At 40.5% G+C, this 18,854-nt stretch overlaps 1 protein-coding gene across 2 annotated transcripts; it reads right to left on the reverse strand.

The window, feature by feature from the left end:
• Window positions 1-11,979: 11,979 nt before the first annotated feature.
• On the reverse strand, window positions 11,980-18,530 carry VCPKMT (valosin containing protein lysine methyltransferase). 2 transcript variants are annotated; one of them, XM_070732940.1, is made up of 6 exons: window positions 18,106-18,525; window positions 16,335-16,445; window positions 15,293-15,365; window positions 13,354-13,473; window positions 13,051-13,155; window positions 11,980-12,358 (listed from the first exon to the last, which is right to left on the reverse strand). In XM_070732940.1, the coding sequence occupies exons 1-6, from the start codon at window positions 18,381-18,383 to the stop codon at window positions 12,344-12,346; spliced, it is 702 nt and encodes a 233-aa protein (XP_070589041.1). In that variant the 5' UTR covers window positions 18,384-18,525; the 3' UTR covers window positions 11,980-12,343. The 2 variants fall into 2 exon arrangements, with proteins under 2 accessions (XP_070589041.1, XP_070589050.1); XM_070732949.1 differs by lacking the exon at window positions 13,354-13,473 and having other exon boundaries at window positions 18,106-18,530.
• Between the last annotated feature and the right edge of the window lie 324 nt (window positions 18,531-18,854).

The following is an 18,854-nucleotide window of genomic DNA, read 5'->3' on the forward strand; positions in this document are numbered from 1 at the left end:
AGTAAAATATTTTCTCATGTTGCTTCTGATCTTTCCTCCAGCTAACCTCAGATTGTGTCCCCTTGTTCTTGTGTTCAGTTTCCTATTAAAAACACTTCCCTCCTGAACCTTATTTAACCCTTTAACATATCTAAATGTTTCGATCATGTCCCCCCTTTCCCTTCTGTTCCCCAGACTAAACAGATTGAGTTCATTTTAAGTCTTTCCTGATAAGTTTTATGCTGAAGACCTTCCACCATTCTTGTAGCCCGTCTTTGGAACAGTTCCATTTTGTCAATATCTTTTTGTAGGTGAGGTCTCCAGAACTGAACACAGTACTGTATTCCAAATGTGGTCTCACCAGTGCTCTATACAGTGGGATCACAATCTCCATCTTCCTGCTTGTTATACCTCTAGCTATGCAGCCAAGCAGTCTACTTGTTTTCCCTACCGCCTGACCACACTGTTCACCCATTTTGTGACTGTCTGAAATCATACCCCTAAATCTTTTTCTTCTGAAGTTTTTACTAACACAGAACTGCCAATACAATACTCAGATTGAGGATTCCTTTTCCCCAAGTGCATTATTTGGAAACATTAAACTGCAGTTTCCATTGCTTTGACCACTTATCTAGTAAAGCTAAATCATTTGCTATATTATAGACGCCTCCAGAAATAGCAACCCTATTGCATTCTTTAGAGTCATCGGCAAATAGGCAAACCTTCCCTACCAAACCTTCCCCTATGTCATTCACAAACATATTAAAAAGGACCCAGACCTTTGTTTTCAGTGTTTGTATACTTTGGATGGGTAGGTAATTTTTCTTCCAGTAGTTCTGCAGCTGCTGGCCCTGGTTACTCAGCCAATATTCCTGAGCTGTTTAGCCGATTTGTCAGTAATTTCTATGAACTCCAAAGGAACATCACAGCTCCTTTTTTGCCTCTCGGCCCAGCCCAAGGCCATTTCCAAGGCAGTTAATTTATTCATATATATATATATATAGTTTCTGTAAGTTATGTCTCATATTATTTATTCCATTATGACTGAACTTCTAAAGTAGTTATTATTTTCTTGTAGCCCCATAACTATATCAAGGTAGTGCCTCGCTGGGGGATTACCGTATTTTTCGGAGTATAAGATGCACATTTCTCCTCCCTAAGGGGCTGATAATTTGGGCATGTCTTATACTCTGAATCTAGCTTCCCCCCCCTCTGAGCCCTATCTATCTGCTAACAATCTTCCCAGCTCTTACCTTGCAGGCTCTTTCATTGTTTCTCTCTGGGAAGAATGTTTTCCAAGCATTTTTCTAAGTCTTTGCAGGTTTTTTTTTCATTGCTCCAAATTGCTCCAAATAAGTTTCTTTCCAGCCCTAACCAGGTACTAACAATGCTCTTACCTGCTTGCAAGCTCTTTCGTTGTTATTCTGAGTAAAGTTTTTTTTAAGCCCTAACCGGGGGATAAAATAATGTGCTGAAGCTGACCAGACTAAGGACGCTAGACAGATGAATACTTAGTAAGCAGATTCTTTCCCCTATTTTCCTCCCAAAAAAACCAAGGTGCATCTTATACTCTGAAAAATATGGTATTTGATTGGCTGTCAAGCAGTATCAAAATGCAAACTAAATGGCAACAATTAGATGATATAAACAAAATGGTGAAAAGGGCATTAGAATTACATATGAGTGTAATTCATATTTCACTCTTTTAATTGACTCTTATCAGATCTATATCTTATTTACATTATAGTTTAGCATGATTTTTTAGTCATATTGCTTTATGAATTTTAATAGATCTATCTTCATCTTGCCCTCCCATGTTGTCATACTCACTTCTGCAGAACTGTAAGTTTGCGCAATGTTGTTTTTTTAAAAAAAATATTTTCTAGTTGTCTTGAACTTGGCAACTGTTGTGTTTTGTAAATTATGATTCATAGCTTCCCCCCCCCTCTTTGAGCGAGTGTTGAGTCCAGGTGTCTGCCTGGATTAGTCTCTGCAGTTTTCTTGGTAAGACTTTAGAAGCGATTTGTCCTTGCTGAGAGAGTGATGGTACAAGGTCCTACAGCTAAAGCAGGACTAGAATCACTCTCTCAGTTTCTAGCCTGATATCTGAATCATTAAACCCAACTGACTTGGTTGAACTTGGCAACTATTGCCTTTTCTGATGTGTTTCATGTCTTTAGATGTGCCAGCTAGGACACTCTAGTTTGTTTAACAAACCATACCGTAGTGGGTTCTAAAACCTGTTGCTACCAGTTCACGTGCACGCTTGCGTAGAAGTGTTCTGGGCGGGTGGACAGAGCTTCCACCCACCACCACTGTTTTGCAGAACCGGGCCGAACTGGGAGCAACCCATCACTGAAACCATAGCTTAATGCAATTTGTAGATTTGGGTTTTATGTATAGACGACCATTAAAAAAAAAGAATCTCAAACACAGAAAAAGCTTTGACAATGGCTTTGAAAAAGATACACAACAAGCTAGTTTTAATACTTATTCTCTTTGCCCACTGTCTCGGCAATGGTGAGCATTGTTGACAGTACATCAAACACAATGGCTAGAATGCTCTTGAACATGTAATGTATTGTGCAGTGAAGGGCTACCAAAATTTTTACTACCACACTGTGGGCGCAGCTTATGCAGGACACCCTGCATTTTCTTTCAACATCTTTCAGTGCAAAGTGGGTGCTCTGGGGTGGAGCTCCATTTTTGCTGTAAATGTTTGTATATACACATTTCTCTGTAAAATTTGTGTGCTAGTCTGAGAGAAGGCTAGAGTCAGTTTCCTATCTTATACTGCCTCCCTCTGGCATTGGGGAAATTAGCTATCCCAAAAATAAGTTAATTCTCACCCCCTGCGTTACAGGTTCTAAGCAATGGCAGGCAATACCTGGCTACCTTTAGCTTTAGAGCAGAAAGGTCAGGTTATTTTTACTTGTGTACTGCTAAAATCTTGCATGAAGACCTTCAGGGAATACCTGTGCTGTAAGAGTGGTTGAGAAAATGAAGAACTTTGTGTGGCAAATCATTTCCATATAGCATTGAAGAATTCTGGAGCTGAGCTTAATTTTATGCTTTAATGTTTTCATCTTCTGGTCTCAATGTGACCTAGAACTGGAATTAAATCCAATAGGTTTAACTCTCAATCCAGTAAGTGTTCTGCCTGGTTCTATGGTAAGAGACTCCCGAAAATTCAAGGGTACAAATTTCAGGCACACACGCCTGAAAGTTCAAAAACAATGTTCTTTATCACAAAAATTCAAAAGAAACAAAGCACCCTTTTTGTATTGCAAAGAGCACTCGTCCCAAACCTGGTAGTCTGTACAATCCCCTTAGTCAGTCTTTAAGTACTTAGCTAGCAGCTGTGAAGAACCGTCACAGCCCTCCTTCTTCCATGAAGTGAAACACACACACACTTTGCTCTGCTTTGGTTTCAAAGTCGTGAAAAATCAACAAAGTCCAGAAACAGCAAGGCACAGTCCTGAAGAACAACAATCAGATAATCTTCCACAGCGGCCAAACCAACACGCTGCTATTTATATCAGCAGCTCTAATTACTGGAGCCCCACCCAAACACAGGTGGTTTCTCTTATCTCCTGTAATATTTCTGCAATTGGTTTCTTCGATGCATAATTCTGAAGATAATGGAGATTGGCTTCCTGGGCTGTGTGCCAAGCCCCCCTCTTCCAAGTCACCCCCAGCTTCTTCTTCGTCTGAGGAAACTGCACTACCTGCCTCTGTCGGCAATAAAACAGGCCTATGACATGTTGATGTCTCCCCTGCATCCACCTCCACATTCCTAGGGGCAGGAGCTGGGCCAGAGCCAACATAGAAACATAGAAGTCTGACGGCAGAAAAAGACCTCATGTTCCATCTAGTCTGCCCTTATACTATTTTCTGTATTTTATCTTAGGATGGATATATGTTTATCCCAGGCATGTTTAAATTCAGTTACTGTGGATTTATCTACCACGTCTGCTGGAAGTTTGTTCCAAGGATCTACTACTCTTTCAGTGAAATAATATTTTCTCATGTTGCTTTTGATCTTTCCCCCAACTAACTTCAGATTGTGTCCCCTTGTTCTTGTGTTCACTTTCCTATTAAAAACACTTCCCTCCTGAACCTTATTTAACCCTTTAATATATTTAAATGTTTCGATCATCTCCCCCCCTTTTCCTTCTGTCCTCCAGACTATACAGATTGAGTTCATTAAGTCTTTCCTGATACGTTTTATGCTTAAGACCTTCCACCATTCTTGTAGCCCGTCTTTGGACCCGTTCAATTTTGTCAATATCTTTTTGTAGGTGAGGTCTCCAGAACTGAACATAGTATTCCAAATGTGTTCTCACCAGCATTCTATATAGCGGGATCATAATCTCCTTCTTCCTGCTTGTTATACCTCTAGCTATGCAGCCAAGCATCCTACTTGCTTTCCCTACCGCCTGATTGCACTGTTCACCCATTTTGATACTGTCAGAAATCACTACCCCTAAATCCTTTTCTTCTGAAGTATTTGCTAACACAGAACTGCCAATACAATACTCAGATTGAGGATTCCTTTTCCCCAAGTGCATTATTTTACATTTGGAAACATTAAACTGCAGTTTCCATTGCTTTGACCATTTATCTAGTAAAGCTAAATCATTTACCATATTACAGAACCCTCCCGGAATATCAACCCTATTGCACACTTTAGAGTCATCGGCAAATAGGCAAACCTTCCCTACCAAACCTTCCCCTATGTCACTCACAAACATATTAAAAAGAATAGGACCCAGAACAGACCCTTGTGGCACACCGCTTGTAACCTGACTCTGCTCAGAATACGCGCCATTAACAATAACTCCCTGATGTCTACGCTTCAGCCAGCTGCAAATCCATTGAACTATCCAGGGATTAAGTCCAATCTTCACTAATTTATTTATCAGCTCTTTATGTGGAACCGTATCAAAGGCTTTGCTGAAGTCCAGGTAGGCAATATCCACGGCACCACCTTCATCCAACACCTTTGTGACATAGTCAAAGAAATCAATGAGATTAGTCTGACATGATTTGCCTTCAGTAAAGCCATGCTGATTTGGGTCCAATAAGTTATTGTTTTTTAGGTGCTGATTTATCCTCTTTTTGAGTAGAGTCTCCATCATTTTAACTACAACTGATGTCAAGCTAACTGGCCTGTAGTTACCAGCTTCCACAACAGTAACCACAACAGTAAGGGAGAAAATCAAATATATATGGTTATCTAATCTCTGGTTAAACAGGTATGTAACTGGCTCACCATGAACACATCATCAGTTCTTTTGTAGGTAGATTTATTGCCTATGAACATTGGTACAAAATCAATGTTTGCATAACAGGCTGAAACGTATAAACCATCTTTACAAACCATTGATTAAGCTGAACCCAAAACTTTCACAGTATGCATGCGTAATTTATACATATCCCACAGCATTACGATAAGCAATAAGTTTACAACCTTTTAGTTTGTTTCTCATGGATGACTAGTATGGTGTGCAGACAACCCTTGGGTGACAGCCCAAACATTGTTATCAGTTTATCCCTTTCTCTACAAGTCTTCTGAGAAAGCTGTTGGCAGGCTGTGAACTGGCCCAAAGCAACAGAAGTTGCAAAGGAGTGTTTTGTGAGAGCTCATTAACCCTCTTCAGGCATTATTATTGGAGTTCAGCATGTAAGCAGGCCAACTATATCAGAGGTCCCCAACCTTTTTTGCACCAGGGACCGGCTTTCAGCTAGACCAGTTTTCCATGGCCCGGTGGGGGGGGGGGAGCTAGCTGTCAGCGGCGCCGTAAAAGGGGCGATCAAGAGAGGGATGGGTGAATGAATGGACGGAGGGTGGGAAGGAAGGAAGGAAAGAGGGAAGGTACAGGAACAGAAGAAGGGTGCAAAGAAGCAAAGAAAGGTGTGAAAGGGGAGAGTAAGAGAGGAAGGAGTGAAAGAAGGGAATGAGGGAGGAAAGAAGGGAGGAAGGAAAAGGAAAGCAAGAAATGGAGGGAGGAAAGGAAGGGAGGAAAGGAAGGAAGGAAGGAAGAAAGAAGGAAAGAGGGAAGGGACAGGAACAGAGGAAGGAAGCAAGGAAACTTATGAAAGGGGAGAGTAAGAGAGGAAGGACTGGAGGGAGGGAGGGAAGAAGGTAGGAAGGAGAAAGAAAAGAAATAGAGGAAGGAAAGGTAAAAGAGAGAAAGAAAAAGAGCAAGAAAGAAAGAAAGAGAAAGAAAGAAAGAAAGAAAGAAAGAAAGAAAGAAAGAAAGGCAACTTCAAAGAAAGGCTCACTGAGCATCTCTCACTCTCTCTCTTTCTATCCCTCTTTCTTTCTCTTCCTTTCTCTCTCTCCTCTTCCTTTATCTCCTCTTTCTCTCCCCCCTCTCTCCCCCTTTCCCTCTCTCTTTCTCTCTCCCTCTCTTGCTATCTCTCCCCCCTTTCCCTCTCTTTCTCCCTCTCTTTCTCTCTCTCCCCCCTCTCTCTTTCTCTCTCTCTCCCCCTCTTTCTCTCTCTTCTTCTCACTTTCTCTCTCTTGTTTTCTTTCTGTCTCTTTTGCTTTCTCTCTCTCACTCTTTCTCTCTTGTTTTGTTTCTCACGCTCTTTCTCTCTCTTGTTCTCTCTCTTGCTATCTCTTTCTCTCCCCCCCTTTCTCTCACTCTCTCTTTCTCACTTTCTCTCTATCTTGCTGTCTGTTGCTTTCACTCACTCTCGTTCTCTCTCCGTTCTTCTCAGCGGTGACGCGCGCACGCCCTGCCCGCCTCACATTTGCCGAGAGGACTTTCGCCCCGGGCTCTCAACAAGGGGGCTGCATGAGAGGCGGGGCCGGCGGAAGGTGATATTCAATGTCGGGGGCGCACGGGCGGTTTTGCGCGCGCTCCCTATCTCCCTGCTAGCCCACTCGGAATACGTATTCAAAATAAGAAAAGCCTTTGCCGGCGAAGGCTTTTCTTATTTTGAATACAGTATTCCGAGTGGGCTAGCAGGGAGATAGGGAGCGCGCGCAAAACCGCCCGTGCGCCCCCGACATTGAATATCACCTTCCGCCGGCCCCGCCTCTCATGCAGCCCCCTTGCTGAGAGCCCGGGGCGAAAGTCCTCTCGGCAAATGTGAGGCGGGCAGGGCGTGCGTTCCGGGTGCGGGAGGAGCTGCAGTGAAAGGCAGGAGGTGGCAGAGGAGCAGAGGGGGCAAATCGGGCGGGCGGTGGGCAGCGCGGAAAGGCCGAGGGGGCCCTGGCGCCGCGGACCGGCTGAAAACCCCCAACGGCCCGGTCCCGGTCCGCGGACCGGCGGTTGGAGACCCCTGAACTATATATAACAAGCAGGTATTACAAGCAGGAAGAGGAAGATGGTGATCCTGCTGTATAGACCGCTGGTGAGACCCCATTTGGAATAATGTGTTCAGTTCTAGAGTCCTCACCTATAAAAAGATATTGATAAAAGTGAACAGGTCCAAAGATGGGCTACAAAAAGGGTGGAAGGTCTTAAGCATTAAACTTATCAGGAAAGACTTAATCAACTCAATCTGTATAGTCTGGAGCAGTGATTTTCAACCTTTTTTGAGCCGCGGCACATTTTTTACATTTACAAAATCCTGGGGCACACCACCAACCAAAATGACACAAAATGACACCCTAAGACATTCTCCTCTCTTTTTCCATCCCTGTCTCCTCCCCACCCTTGTGTGTGTGTGTGTGTGTATACACACTCTTGAACCATTTCCAAAAACAGGTGAGGGCTGGGGGGTTTTCTCTCTTATTCTTTGGGTGCTTTTTATCATATGCTTTAAATCAGGAGTCACTTCTCTCTCTCTTTTGTTTCTCTCTCTTTCCTCTCATTCTCTGTCTCAATCATTTTCTCATTTCTCTTTATCCCTCCCCTTTTTGCTCATTTCTCTCTCTCTCCCTTCCTCTCCTTTTCTCTCTTTCTCTCTTTTCTTTCTCTCTTGCTTTCTTTCTCTCTTTCTCTCTCTTGCTTTCTTTCTATCTCTTTCTCACTCTCACTCTCTCAGTAAAAAGTTACGAGACCGGAACATGAGCTTCCTTCTTCGCGGCACACCTGACCATGTCTCGCGGCACACTAGTGTGCCACGGCACACTGGTTGAAAAACACTGGTCTGGAGGACGGAAGGGAAATGGGGGACATGATCAGAACATTTGTTTATTTATTTTATTTATTAGATTTGTATGCCGCCCCTTTCCGTAGATATGCTAAAGGGTTAAATAAGGTTCAGGAGGGAAGTATTTTTAATAGGAAGGTGAACACAAGAAGAAAGGGGCACAATCTGAGGTTAGTTGGGGGAAAGATCAGAAGCAACATGAGAAAATATTATTTCACTGAAAGAGTAGTAGATGCTTGGAACAAATTTCCAGCAGAAGTGGTTGGTAAATCCACAGTAACTGAATTTAAACATGCCTGGGATAAACATATATCCATCCTAAGATAAAATACAGGAAATAATATAAGGGCAGACTAGATGGACCATGAGGTCACTTTCTGCTGTCAATCTTCTATGTTTCTAACTGTCACCACTCTAAAGCTACTGATTTCACTCAGATGACATTGGCTCCCCATTGAATCTGCACATTGAGTGTGACTGCTTGCAAGGCAGAATCCTGTATAGGTTCATTGGATTTCTTGGAGAAACCTACCCGGGCAGGCCTAACTCATCCTGCTGCAGGCCATTATGTTGAACTTGTGATGTCTTCAGAGAGACATATGCAAGAAACATCAGCAAGAGGTGTTGAAGGTGAGGGGAGACCCAGGTGCTATTCCATAATAATCTAAAAAGGCTTTCTGGGTAACTTAAAGCTAGTTCCAGAATAAAATATTTTGCTAGTTTACAGTGATATTGTGATTGGCCACATCAGCAAGATTAGTATATAAATATGATAAATAGATAAACAAATGAACAAACAATAAAAATCATATGGGATTGCACTAGGCAGTCTTAGCATTAATTTAAGACTACATGCCGCTTTGCACAAAAATAGCAACTCTTGTTACCCAATGGCACATCAGACTTTGCCTTTTAACTTTTGTCTGATCATATTTTCAATATATTATTTTGAATATATTAAAAAAGTAATAAAGAGAAAAGTCTGAATCTATGCAGTAAGTTCAGCAAACATGTAAAAGATGCATTAGGATAAAACCAATATAGTCGTACCTCTACTTAAGAACTTAATTCATTCCGTGACCAGGCTCCTAAGCAGAAAAGTTTATAAGTAGAATCAATTTTTCCCATAGGAATCAATGTAAAAGCAAATAATGCATGCAAACCCAGTAGGAAAGAAATAAAAGCTCGGATTTTTGGTGGCAGGAGGAGGAAGAAGAGCCGAAGGAAGAAGGTGAGGTAAGGGGAATAAAAAAAATCCAAAACTTTAAGACTTAAAAAAAAAAGAGGGACTCTGAGGCGGTGAGGAGGAGCACGCACCTCCCATACACCCAGCGCGAGGCTGCCTCCCATACACTGTGCCAGAGAGAAACCCAGAGGGAATGGCAGGAAACTGGCTGGGCCTTCATGCCACTCTCAAATTTCCTGGGAAATTTTTCCAGGCTCAGGTTCTTAAGTAGAAAATGGTTCTTAAGAAGAGGCAAAAAAATCTTGAACACCCGGTTCTTGTCTAGAAAAGTTCTTAAGTAGAGGCATTCTTAGGTAGAGGTAGCACTGTAGTTTAATAAATCCTGAAACTAGACAACCCCTCATCTGCTGAGTCATTCAGAAACATTTCTTTACTAAATGGAGAAACAGAATGACCTCGGGTGGGCAAAAACACTATGGGAGCAGGAACAACTTCCAACTTCCCGCCATCTTCCCCATTGAATTTACATGAGAAATGCTCCTCCCCCCTGCCTTGTCATTTTTTTTCTTACTTCCTTCTTCCTTAGAATTTCTGCCAGCTTCCCCATTTATTTTACTTGTGGGAAGTTTGCAGAGAAAAAGTCAATGGGAAGTTGCAGGTCCAGGGCTAGCAGACAGCTAAGTGTGGAGTCATGAGAGGTCCTATGTGTGTGTGTGGTTGGGGAAGGATCTCTGGATATGCGCAAGAGATGCCATGCAGGTTGGGGAGGGTGCACAGGGAGTTGGTATGATTCAAAAAGAATTGGGGTGCTGGTGTTTGCAGATTTATTCATTACTATCTATCTGTCTGTCTGTCTGTCTGTCTGTCTGTCTGTCTATCATCTATCTATCTATCTATCTATCTATCTATCTATCTATCTATCTATCTACAAAAACAACTATCTATCTATCTATCTATCTATCAATCATATCTATCTATCTATCATATCTATCTATCTATCTATCTATCTATCTATCTACGAAAACATCTATCTATCTATCTATCTATCTACGAAAACAACTATCTATCTATCTATCTATCTATCTATCTATCTATCTATCTATCTATCTATCATCTATCTATCTATCATATCATATCTATCTATCTATCTACGAAAACATCTATCTATCTATCTATCTATCTATCTATCTATCTATCTATCTACGAAAACAACTATCTATCTATCTATCATATCTATCTATCTATCTACGAAAACAACTATCTATCTATCTATCTATCTATCTATCTATCTATCTATCTATGAAAACATCTATCTATCTATCTATCTATCTATCTATCTATCATATCTATCTATCTATCTATCTATCTATCTATCTATCTATCTACGAAAACAACTATCTATCTATCTATCTATCTATCTATCTATCTATCTATCTATCTATCTATCTATCTATCTATCTATCATATCTATCTGATTTTTAGGCTGCCCTTCTCATGGACTTGGGGCAGCTTACAAGAATAAATTCTATCTAACAATAAAAATAATTATGAATAATTAGAAAAGTTTAAAAGATAAAAATCCAAAATAACACAATCAATCGTCCATCATTCACACTACTGGGCGGAGTGAGAATTATCGCTCTCAGCCCCAGACTCTGTGCGACCTAACCAGTCACTGGGATGTGTCAGGCAGAAGACGGTCTCATAAATAATCTGATCCAATGCCATTTAGGGCTTCGTAGGTGATAACTAACACCCTGAATTGCGTTCGGAGGCTGATTGGCAACCAGTGCAGGTTGAGGAATGCTGGATTGATATGAGTGTACCTATGTGTACCCAACACAGCTCGCACGGCTGCATGCTGGATTAATTGAAGTCTCCGAACGTCCTTCGAGGGTAGCCCCAAGATGGTGCATGGGACTGCTTGTGAGGTCATAAGAGGTGCCATGCAGGTCAGGAGTGATGCAGGGAGGCAGTGTGGGTCAAGAAAGGTGTGCGGGGCTCCCAAGAGATGGTGCATGAGGGTGTGGTGGAGGTCAGAAAAGGTGAATGGTAACGATTGTAATTGTATGTATACAAAAATAACAGTCTGGTGTTTATTTTATTTTAGTAAAAGATTGAAAAAAGATATATACGAAAACCAACCTATCTATTTATAATTTTTCTGCTATTTCATACTCAACTTTATCTCTTATTTATATACAATGTAATTATTTAACTATACTATATTGGGATATTGAGAATATTCATAGCACAACTTATTATCATAGATCTGCCGTTCACCAGCCCAACCTTTTAAATGTATTTTCAGTTGTTATTGTATATTGTCTATTGATGTTTATATGTTATGTTTTTTGTATATAGTCTTGTAAATAAAAAATTATAAATATATTTTAAAAAAAGAAAAGGTGAATGGGGAGGTGCCAAGAGGTACCGTATGAGCTGGGAAAGGCACACAAGGAGGATGGCACAAGCCAGGGAGGATGTGTGGGAGGTACACAAGTGCCATATGGTTTTGAGGAAGGTGCAGGGAGCAGCGTAGGCCAACGAAGGTGCTGAGAGGTTCCCCCCCCCCCGCCCTGCCCCTTCCCCCTTCTCTCCCTCCCTCCCTCTTTATTTCCTACCTTTCCCAGCAGGATGATAAGCTCATTTGTGATACCTTGGTTCAAAAATTGTTGTCCTATGATGCACCATTCTGTCCGTTTAAATAGGAAAAAGAATTTTAATATATAAATTTTCTAATAAAATGTTAATATTAAAACAGGGTTTGCCCAAGAGGCATTGCATAGTATGCATACATTCATACAAAAACATTTATATGACATTCTCAGTTTAACATCTTTCTTTTTCTTTCGTGTTCTCTTTCTTTCTCCGTCAGCTTGTAGTTCTTTTTCAAGCGAATTGATCCTCCCACCCACCCCGGAAATCACTTTAGTATAAAACAATATGCCGATTCCCCTCTGGCTCCAGAGACGTTCTGCAGAAAATTTATTAAAAATTCTTTAATTTCCAATTTTCTTCAGAGTTCTTCTGTAAATTAGAGGTCAGAAAACGGCATCAAGGATTTCATGATGAAATATTCTGAAAAATGTAATAAACAATTTGGCTGAATCTAACAACCAAAAACATTTTCCTTCCATATTTACATGCTGCATACTTTCTTCCCTCAACCATGTGTTAATTTGCTTGATGATATCACACCTAGTCAGCATTATATCTGCACTGGGACAACATTTTATCCATTGTGAGTCATCGCTATAATAAGGTTTCCCCCATATATTCAAATGGTTCTCTCCTTGTGTTTCGAAGAATCCTGAAAACTCGGCTTTTCACCTTGGCCTTTGATGAATGAGCATGATTTTTTTCTTCTTTTGTTTCTCATCTGATTTTATTTTATTTGTGCATCTTTATTCTTTTTTGTTTTGTGGCGTTTCCTTATTTTTAATCATTTCCAAGCAGTTTAGAGTGATTGGAAGTCAAGTGACATATAAATTGAATATGTAAAGAAATGGAGATTTTAAAAAGAGAAAGATATTTCAAATGTATGCTGCATGTAACTGGAATAAAGATGCATTTGAAGTGGACAACTCTGAAACTAAATCAGTCTCAAATCATTTTTATTCAGTAAGCTTGTAAGGAAGATGGGTTGGTTATAGGATCGGCTGCTTGAGGAGGGGGTTGGACTGGACCTCTAAGGTCCCTTCCAGCTCCATTCTGATTGATATCCAGAAAACGTTTAACTCATTTGCAGAACCACTAAGGGTGATACTTACCATTTTTTTCTTTTGCAAGATAAAGATATGAATGTCTTCACTACGATATTCTTCATCCTGTTCATCCAAGGGAACCTTTTGCAACTCAAAATCCCTCTGAAGAAGCTGTGATTTAAAATTATACCACAATGAGCTCTTCAAAACCACAGTATTCCCAAAATATTATTTGTGCTTCCTATGAATGTTTTAGGAAATAATATAAAGAATCCTGATTTTGGAAACCTCCCCTTCTACTATTGCAAACCCATCTCTCCAGAGAAATTTTGATTCTTCCAGATTGAGAAACACTTTAATGAGACTCACCTCAAAGTATCTTTTCTCTACTTCTGGGTTTTGTCCCACCGTTCTTTCTTCGTAACAGCAAAGGATGAAAGTATCCAAGCCAGCCAAATCCCTCAGGGTCTTAACCAATGGTTCCAGTGACTAACCATAAAAGTCAAATATTTGACATTTAGCTTCCACCCACTGTTTATATATGGCCCAGTCCAATTTGTGCTTCAAAAAGCTGAATACAAGCAAATCATGATCTAAGTATTGCCCACAAGATTATATGCTGCAATGTCCTGCCTGTCAACGACTACTTCAGCTTCAACCACAACAACACAAGAGTACATAACAGATTCAAGCTCAATATTAACCACTCCAAACTTGACTGTAAAAAATACAACTTTACTAATAGAGTTGTTGAAGCGTGGAACTCCGTAGTATCATCCCCTAACCCCCAATATTTTACCCTTTGGTCAATGGTTGACCTCTCCAGATTCCTAAGAGGTCAGTAAGGGGCGTGCATAAGTGCACTAGAGTGCCTTCCTACCCCTGTCTTTTGTCTCTCCTATATCCCATATATCTTCTCTTCTATCCCTTTCTTTCTTCTATTCTCTCATCGATTTATTTTATCCTATATTCTCTCTTCTATTCTTTCTCTAATTCTATTTCCTCGAAGGTGTCCTCTATTACCTTCATTGTGTATTATTGTGTATTGGACAAAATAAATAAATAATAAATAAATAAATGGATTACTGTATCATTTCTTTTGATGGCCTCTCAAATATTAAGTTATTTTGGATAATTACCAGGCATATAGAAGCAGTAAGTACAAGTAGAATCCAGAGAAAGATCAGAAGTTAGACTTAGGATGACAATCATGAGATACTGAAAAACTATTATTTTTATAGCTATATGGAAATAGCTCATAAAAATTCTAAGAAACTTCAGGCCAGTTAATACAAAATTAAATCTGTATTGTTAGTTTACACTAATGGTTAAAAGATGCAATGCGGGAATTCAGGAAAGAGGGCACAATCATTTTTTTCCCTTTCTTTTTTTTTATTATTGGGGCTGGTTCCAGAGTCCTCACTCCATCTTATTAACAGAATGAAATAGGTGGCAGCTACTGAATGAGTCTGAACAATCCTGAGAAGGAAATCTCTCCAAGGATTTCCCAGGAAAAAATATTTTCTAAGCAATAATGTGAGCTACCACAAATGGACACAGTTGGCTGAATGAGCCACAAGTTACTTTACAACAGTACACAAGAAAGCAAAAATGAAAATAACAATCCAAAACATTTGAATATTATGTGATTCTATCAGAGTGAGAAAAAAATGACATAGGAGTTAGAGAAGGAGAGAACTCTATTGTCTAGGTTCCAATTTTCAAAATCATGAATAAATGGTCATGCTGAGGTTTATAGGAATTGTACTCTAAAACATTGGGATCCTTGGCTGTCTACCTTAAATGTATAGCATCTGACCAAAATTGGAAGATCTGGACTCAACATTCTATTTAATTATGAAATTTGCTGGATAACCTTGGACTACTCACTATCACTGTTTATGTGTAACTCACAAAAATGATGTGAGGACAAGAAAGGTGCAAGGACCTTAGGCCTTAAACAGAAGGGCAGGGGTTTTTTAACCATTATAAGTGTAATTTAAAAGAATTTGGGCAGGGTGGGCTCCTCAAGGTCATTCAGCAATCTTATAGCAAAACTAAGACTCAAATGTTCAGTTCACTGGTCAAGGTCTCAAAGGTGTTTATAGGCTTTGTACATCCTTGCGTACAAAGAAAAAATAGCCCACTGATTATCATTTTACTGTGACATTTCTACCATGATCTCACAGCATCAAAATTAGTTCAAAGGATGTCACAAGTTTAATCCCAATTACAAGCCTAGATATTATTTGCCTGCACTCAACTCTATTCTTAGCCCACTGATATTAATTAATGGAATGCAGTTTACCTCTTCATAGTAGATGCAGTCTGCCATCAATATGAAATCAGGTGCAGGAAGAAAACCTCTCACATCCTCCCCCCTAAACATGTGAATAAAAGGAACAAAGGCCTGTGGATTACTTATTTAACTAGTTTATATGGCTGTCTAACCCACAGCCATATAAACTAGGGGGGCCCAACAGTTAAAAACAATAACAACCACAATTAAAAACTATATAAACAAGGTAAGATCTGAGACCACATGACATCCCATATTTAATAGAACCATGACCCAGAAACAGGATCACCCACACTATTATGACCCTATGCTAGAGGCCAAAACCAAGTTTGTAATGTCTTACAAAGGATGATGTTGCAGAGGGTGGATGCCATGAAAGAAGAGGCTCTTTTCCTGGATCCTGCAGAACAGTATCTCTTGCTGATAGCACATGGAATACGCCTTTCCTACCAAATCTAACAAAACACCACTGGGAAATACAATACAGTACATAATCTAGCCTAAAGCCATGAAGGTTGATTGACGTAATGCAAAAAATATAGGGAGTATTTGTTACTGATTGGTATATCTTCAGTGGTAATTTTTCTTTGTTTCCTAATGCGCCCTATCTATAGAATTTAGTTATTTTACTAATGTTGTTCTTGTTATTATTAATAATTTAAACTTACTAGCTACTGAACTCCAGTGTTTTTATTGTATTAGTCACCCAGAATTGCTTTTAATGAGGCAGTTTCTTAAAGAAATAGTTAGATGTACATCTGGTGTATCATTTATTTAAATTTTTCCAAAGTCCTATCAAACTTTAGTCTAGCTTTAAATATATATAATTCACTTCAACAATTTATCAAGATCCTTTGTATTGCAGACTGAGGTAGGCTAAAAACATTTCATTTTTCTTGTTAATCTTGTCATCTTCCCTCTGTGAGGGCGATGGTTTAAAAATCTGATTAAATATATAAAATAAATTAGACTCTATTACAATTATCTGTTTAACCAAAATTGATTTTCAATTTCTTAAAGTAAATAAAATAAAATAAAAATTAATACAAACCATTTCAGTACCTTGGCTTGAATAGAACCAGACACAAGATGTTGATTATTCTCAATGTTCACTTTTAATAAATCCTGAACTTCCTCCAGATCAGTAACAGTAACATTTGCTCTACAAAAAAGGTGGAAGGAAAATATGTTAGTATTTCTGGTCCCCCCACTATTATTCTAGCAATCCAAAACAGAAAACAGCATGAAAGCATAAAATCCACCACTCAATTTCTTTGAAGGATGGCAGCGCCTTTTATGATTAAACAGATTTATTGAATGGCATAAAATTTTGTGAGCTACAGCTCACTTCATCTGATGCACAGAGTGGCTGGACCAGATTTTCTCAGTCTATGCTTAACTGGGGAATTCTGGGAGTTGACGTCCACACATCTTCAAGCTGCCAAAGTTAAGAAATACTGGACTAAGACTAATATGAGGTTTAGATCTGTGGGCATCTGATAAAACGATTTGACTTTTAATAAGATGTATTAGTTAGAAAAGGTGCTATCAAGAATACATACTACTGACTTGCCACAGTAGACAAGCATGGCTCCCTTCCATGATTTCAATTTTTAAAAGAAGTTTGAATTGCCAAAGCAAATCATGCACAGGAAATTCCTGCCACAGAACTAAATGTATTAAGGCAACACAGAGCCAGTTCGCCTGGCAAATAAATTACCTATGGTTAAGCTAGCAAATATTACACATGAAATATGGCCTAGTTTACTTTCAAATAGCTGCAATAACCTTTTTATAATAGTCCTACAGAGAAAATAATCTCTCTCCTCCTTCCAATGGAGCAGATATAAAGCTGGAATTTTGCACCATCAGCGTGGTGCATATGATTAACTATTTATTTGACATGCTAAGGTGTAGTGTAACTTGTTTATTGCTTAACTTTTGGAATGAATACAGCCATTACAATTGGTAAGCAGTAATTTCTGGTTCAGTGTGAGCCTATCCAAGTTGGATTTATTCAATATTCATGCTGCGGAGGGGGGGGGGCTTTTTGCACTTTGTGTAAGTAGTCCCCACTTGTGTGTAAAAAGTTCCTCTTTGAAGGGGATGGGTGGGTCAGAAACTTGAACAATAAGTAAGTAGGTGGATCAGATGGTACCTATCGGGATTCGACCAGGAAAGATGGTTGTTAGCGGTTGTGCTTTTTGTGGGTTTTAAATGGTTTTGTATCAATTTTAAGGGGTTTTATATTGTACTGTTTTTAGGGGGTCTTATATTTTATATTGATGGGGTATTTGTATCTTTGTATTTGGTTATAAGCACTCCAGAGTCCTCTGGGAGTGGGGTGGGATATAAATCCAATCAATCAATCAATTAGTAGATAGATAAGATAGGTAGGTAGGTAGGTAGGTAAATAAGTAAGTAAGTTAGTAATTAAGTAAGTACCGTAAATAAATAAATAAATAAATAAATAAATACATCCCCGAAAGGGCTAAAGAAAAACTTTCTTGATAATAATATAGGGTGAGGAAGGTTTTGAGATAGTAGCAGGACTCTCTGAGTGGGCATCATCTCCTTTCTGCTTCCCTCAGAAGCCCCGGGTGGCTGGAAGAGCTGCTTTCCACACAGAAGCGCCACAGATAATAAAGGTTTACACTTCGTGAGGAGTTCTCTGCCTTTTAATCTTGTTTTTTTTTCCTCTGCCAGGGCCGGGAGAACGTCCAGGGCAGGAGACCCAAAACGGGGCAGCGGTGCCCAGGGAAGGGTTGGCAGCCCAGGATCACACACACACACACCGCCCCGCCCTACCCCCGCTCCCGTACCCAAGGCTGGCAGCCACGAGGCCCACGAGGCCGGTGCCGGCTCCCAATTCGAGCGCGGCCTTGTGGCGGAGAAGGCCCACCGGGCTCCCGCCGCTCTCCTCCGTGCCTTCTCCTTGCCCCGTTCGCGTCGTGCTCTTCTCCAGGAAGCGAGCCAGCACCAGCGCGGCGTCCCACACCACCGAGCCGGTGCCGCCGGCCGAACGCTGCGTCAGGCGGAAGATCCCGGAGCCGTCCCGCCGGGGAAGCTCCCGCTCGAAGACGACCGGCGGCGGCGACATGAAGGAAGGGCGTGCAAGGCCGGCCTTGTTTTCCAGGGCCGCCTTCTGACTGTGAGCTCGGAAGGGGCGCCGGGCCTGGCGGGCGCTCGGAAAGATCAGCGGAGAGTTTTTTAAAACCTCCGCTAGGTTTCTCTACTCCGTGAATTCATACGCCACGGGCGTGATGGGCAACGTTAGAATAGCGGCAGCGGCAGCAGAAGTGACAGTGCAGTGTTAGGCAAAAAGCGAAATACCGTAGCTGCTTTATGTGACTGAATAAATGGGTGTCTGAGGGCCGGGGTCTCTATGTGCCCTCGGGGAACATCCTCCCACCCTTGGGAGATTGGGACGGCCCTAATCCTGCTGGCCTTTTGTCAGGGCTTGGAAATCTGTGTCGAGTGTAGTGATCTCTGAGTTGTCAACGATGCACATTTTATTTATTTTGTCAAGTATATATTGGTAGTATACAAAGATATAACAATGTTTAGATAC

This window comes from Erythrolamprus reginae, chromosome 1 (assembly GCF_031021105.1).
Source record: "Erythrolamprus reginae isolate rEryReg1 chromosome 1, rEryReg1.hap1, whole genome shotgun sequence".
Lineage (NCBI taxonomy): Eukaryota > Metazoa > Chordata > Lepidosauria > Squamata > Dipsadidae > Erythrolamprus > Erythrolamprus reginae.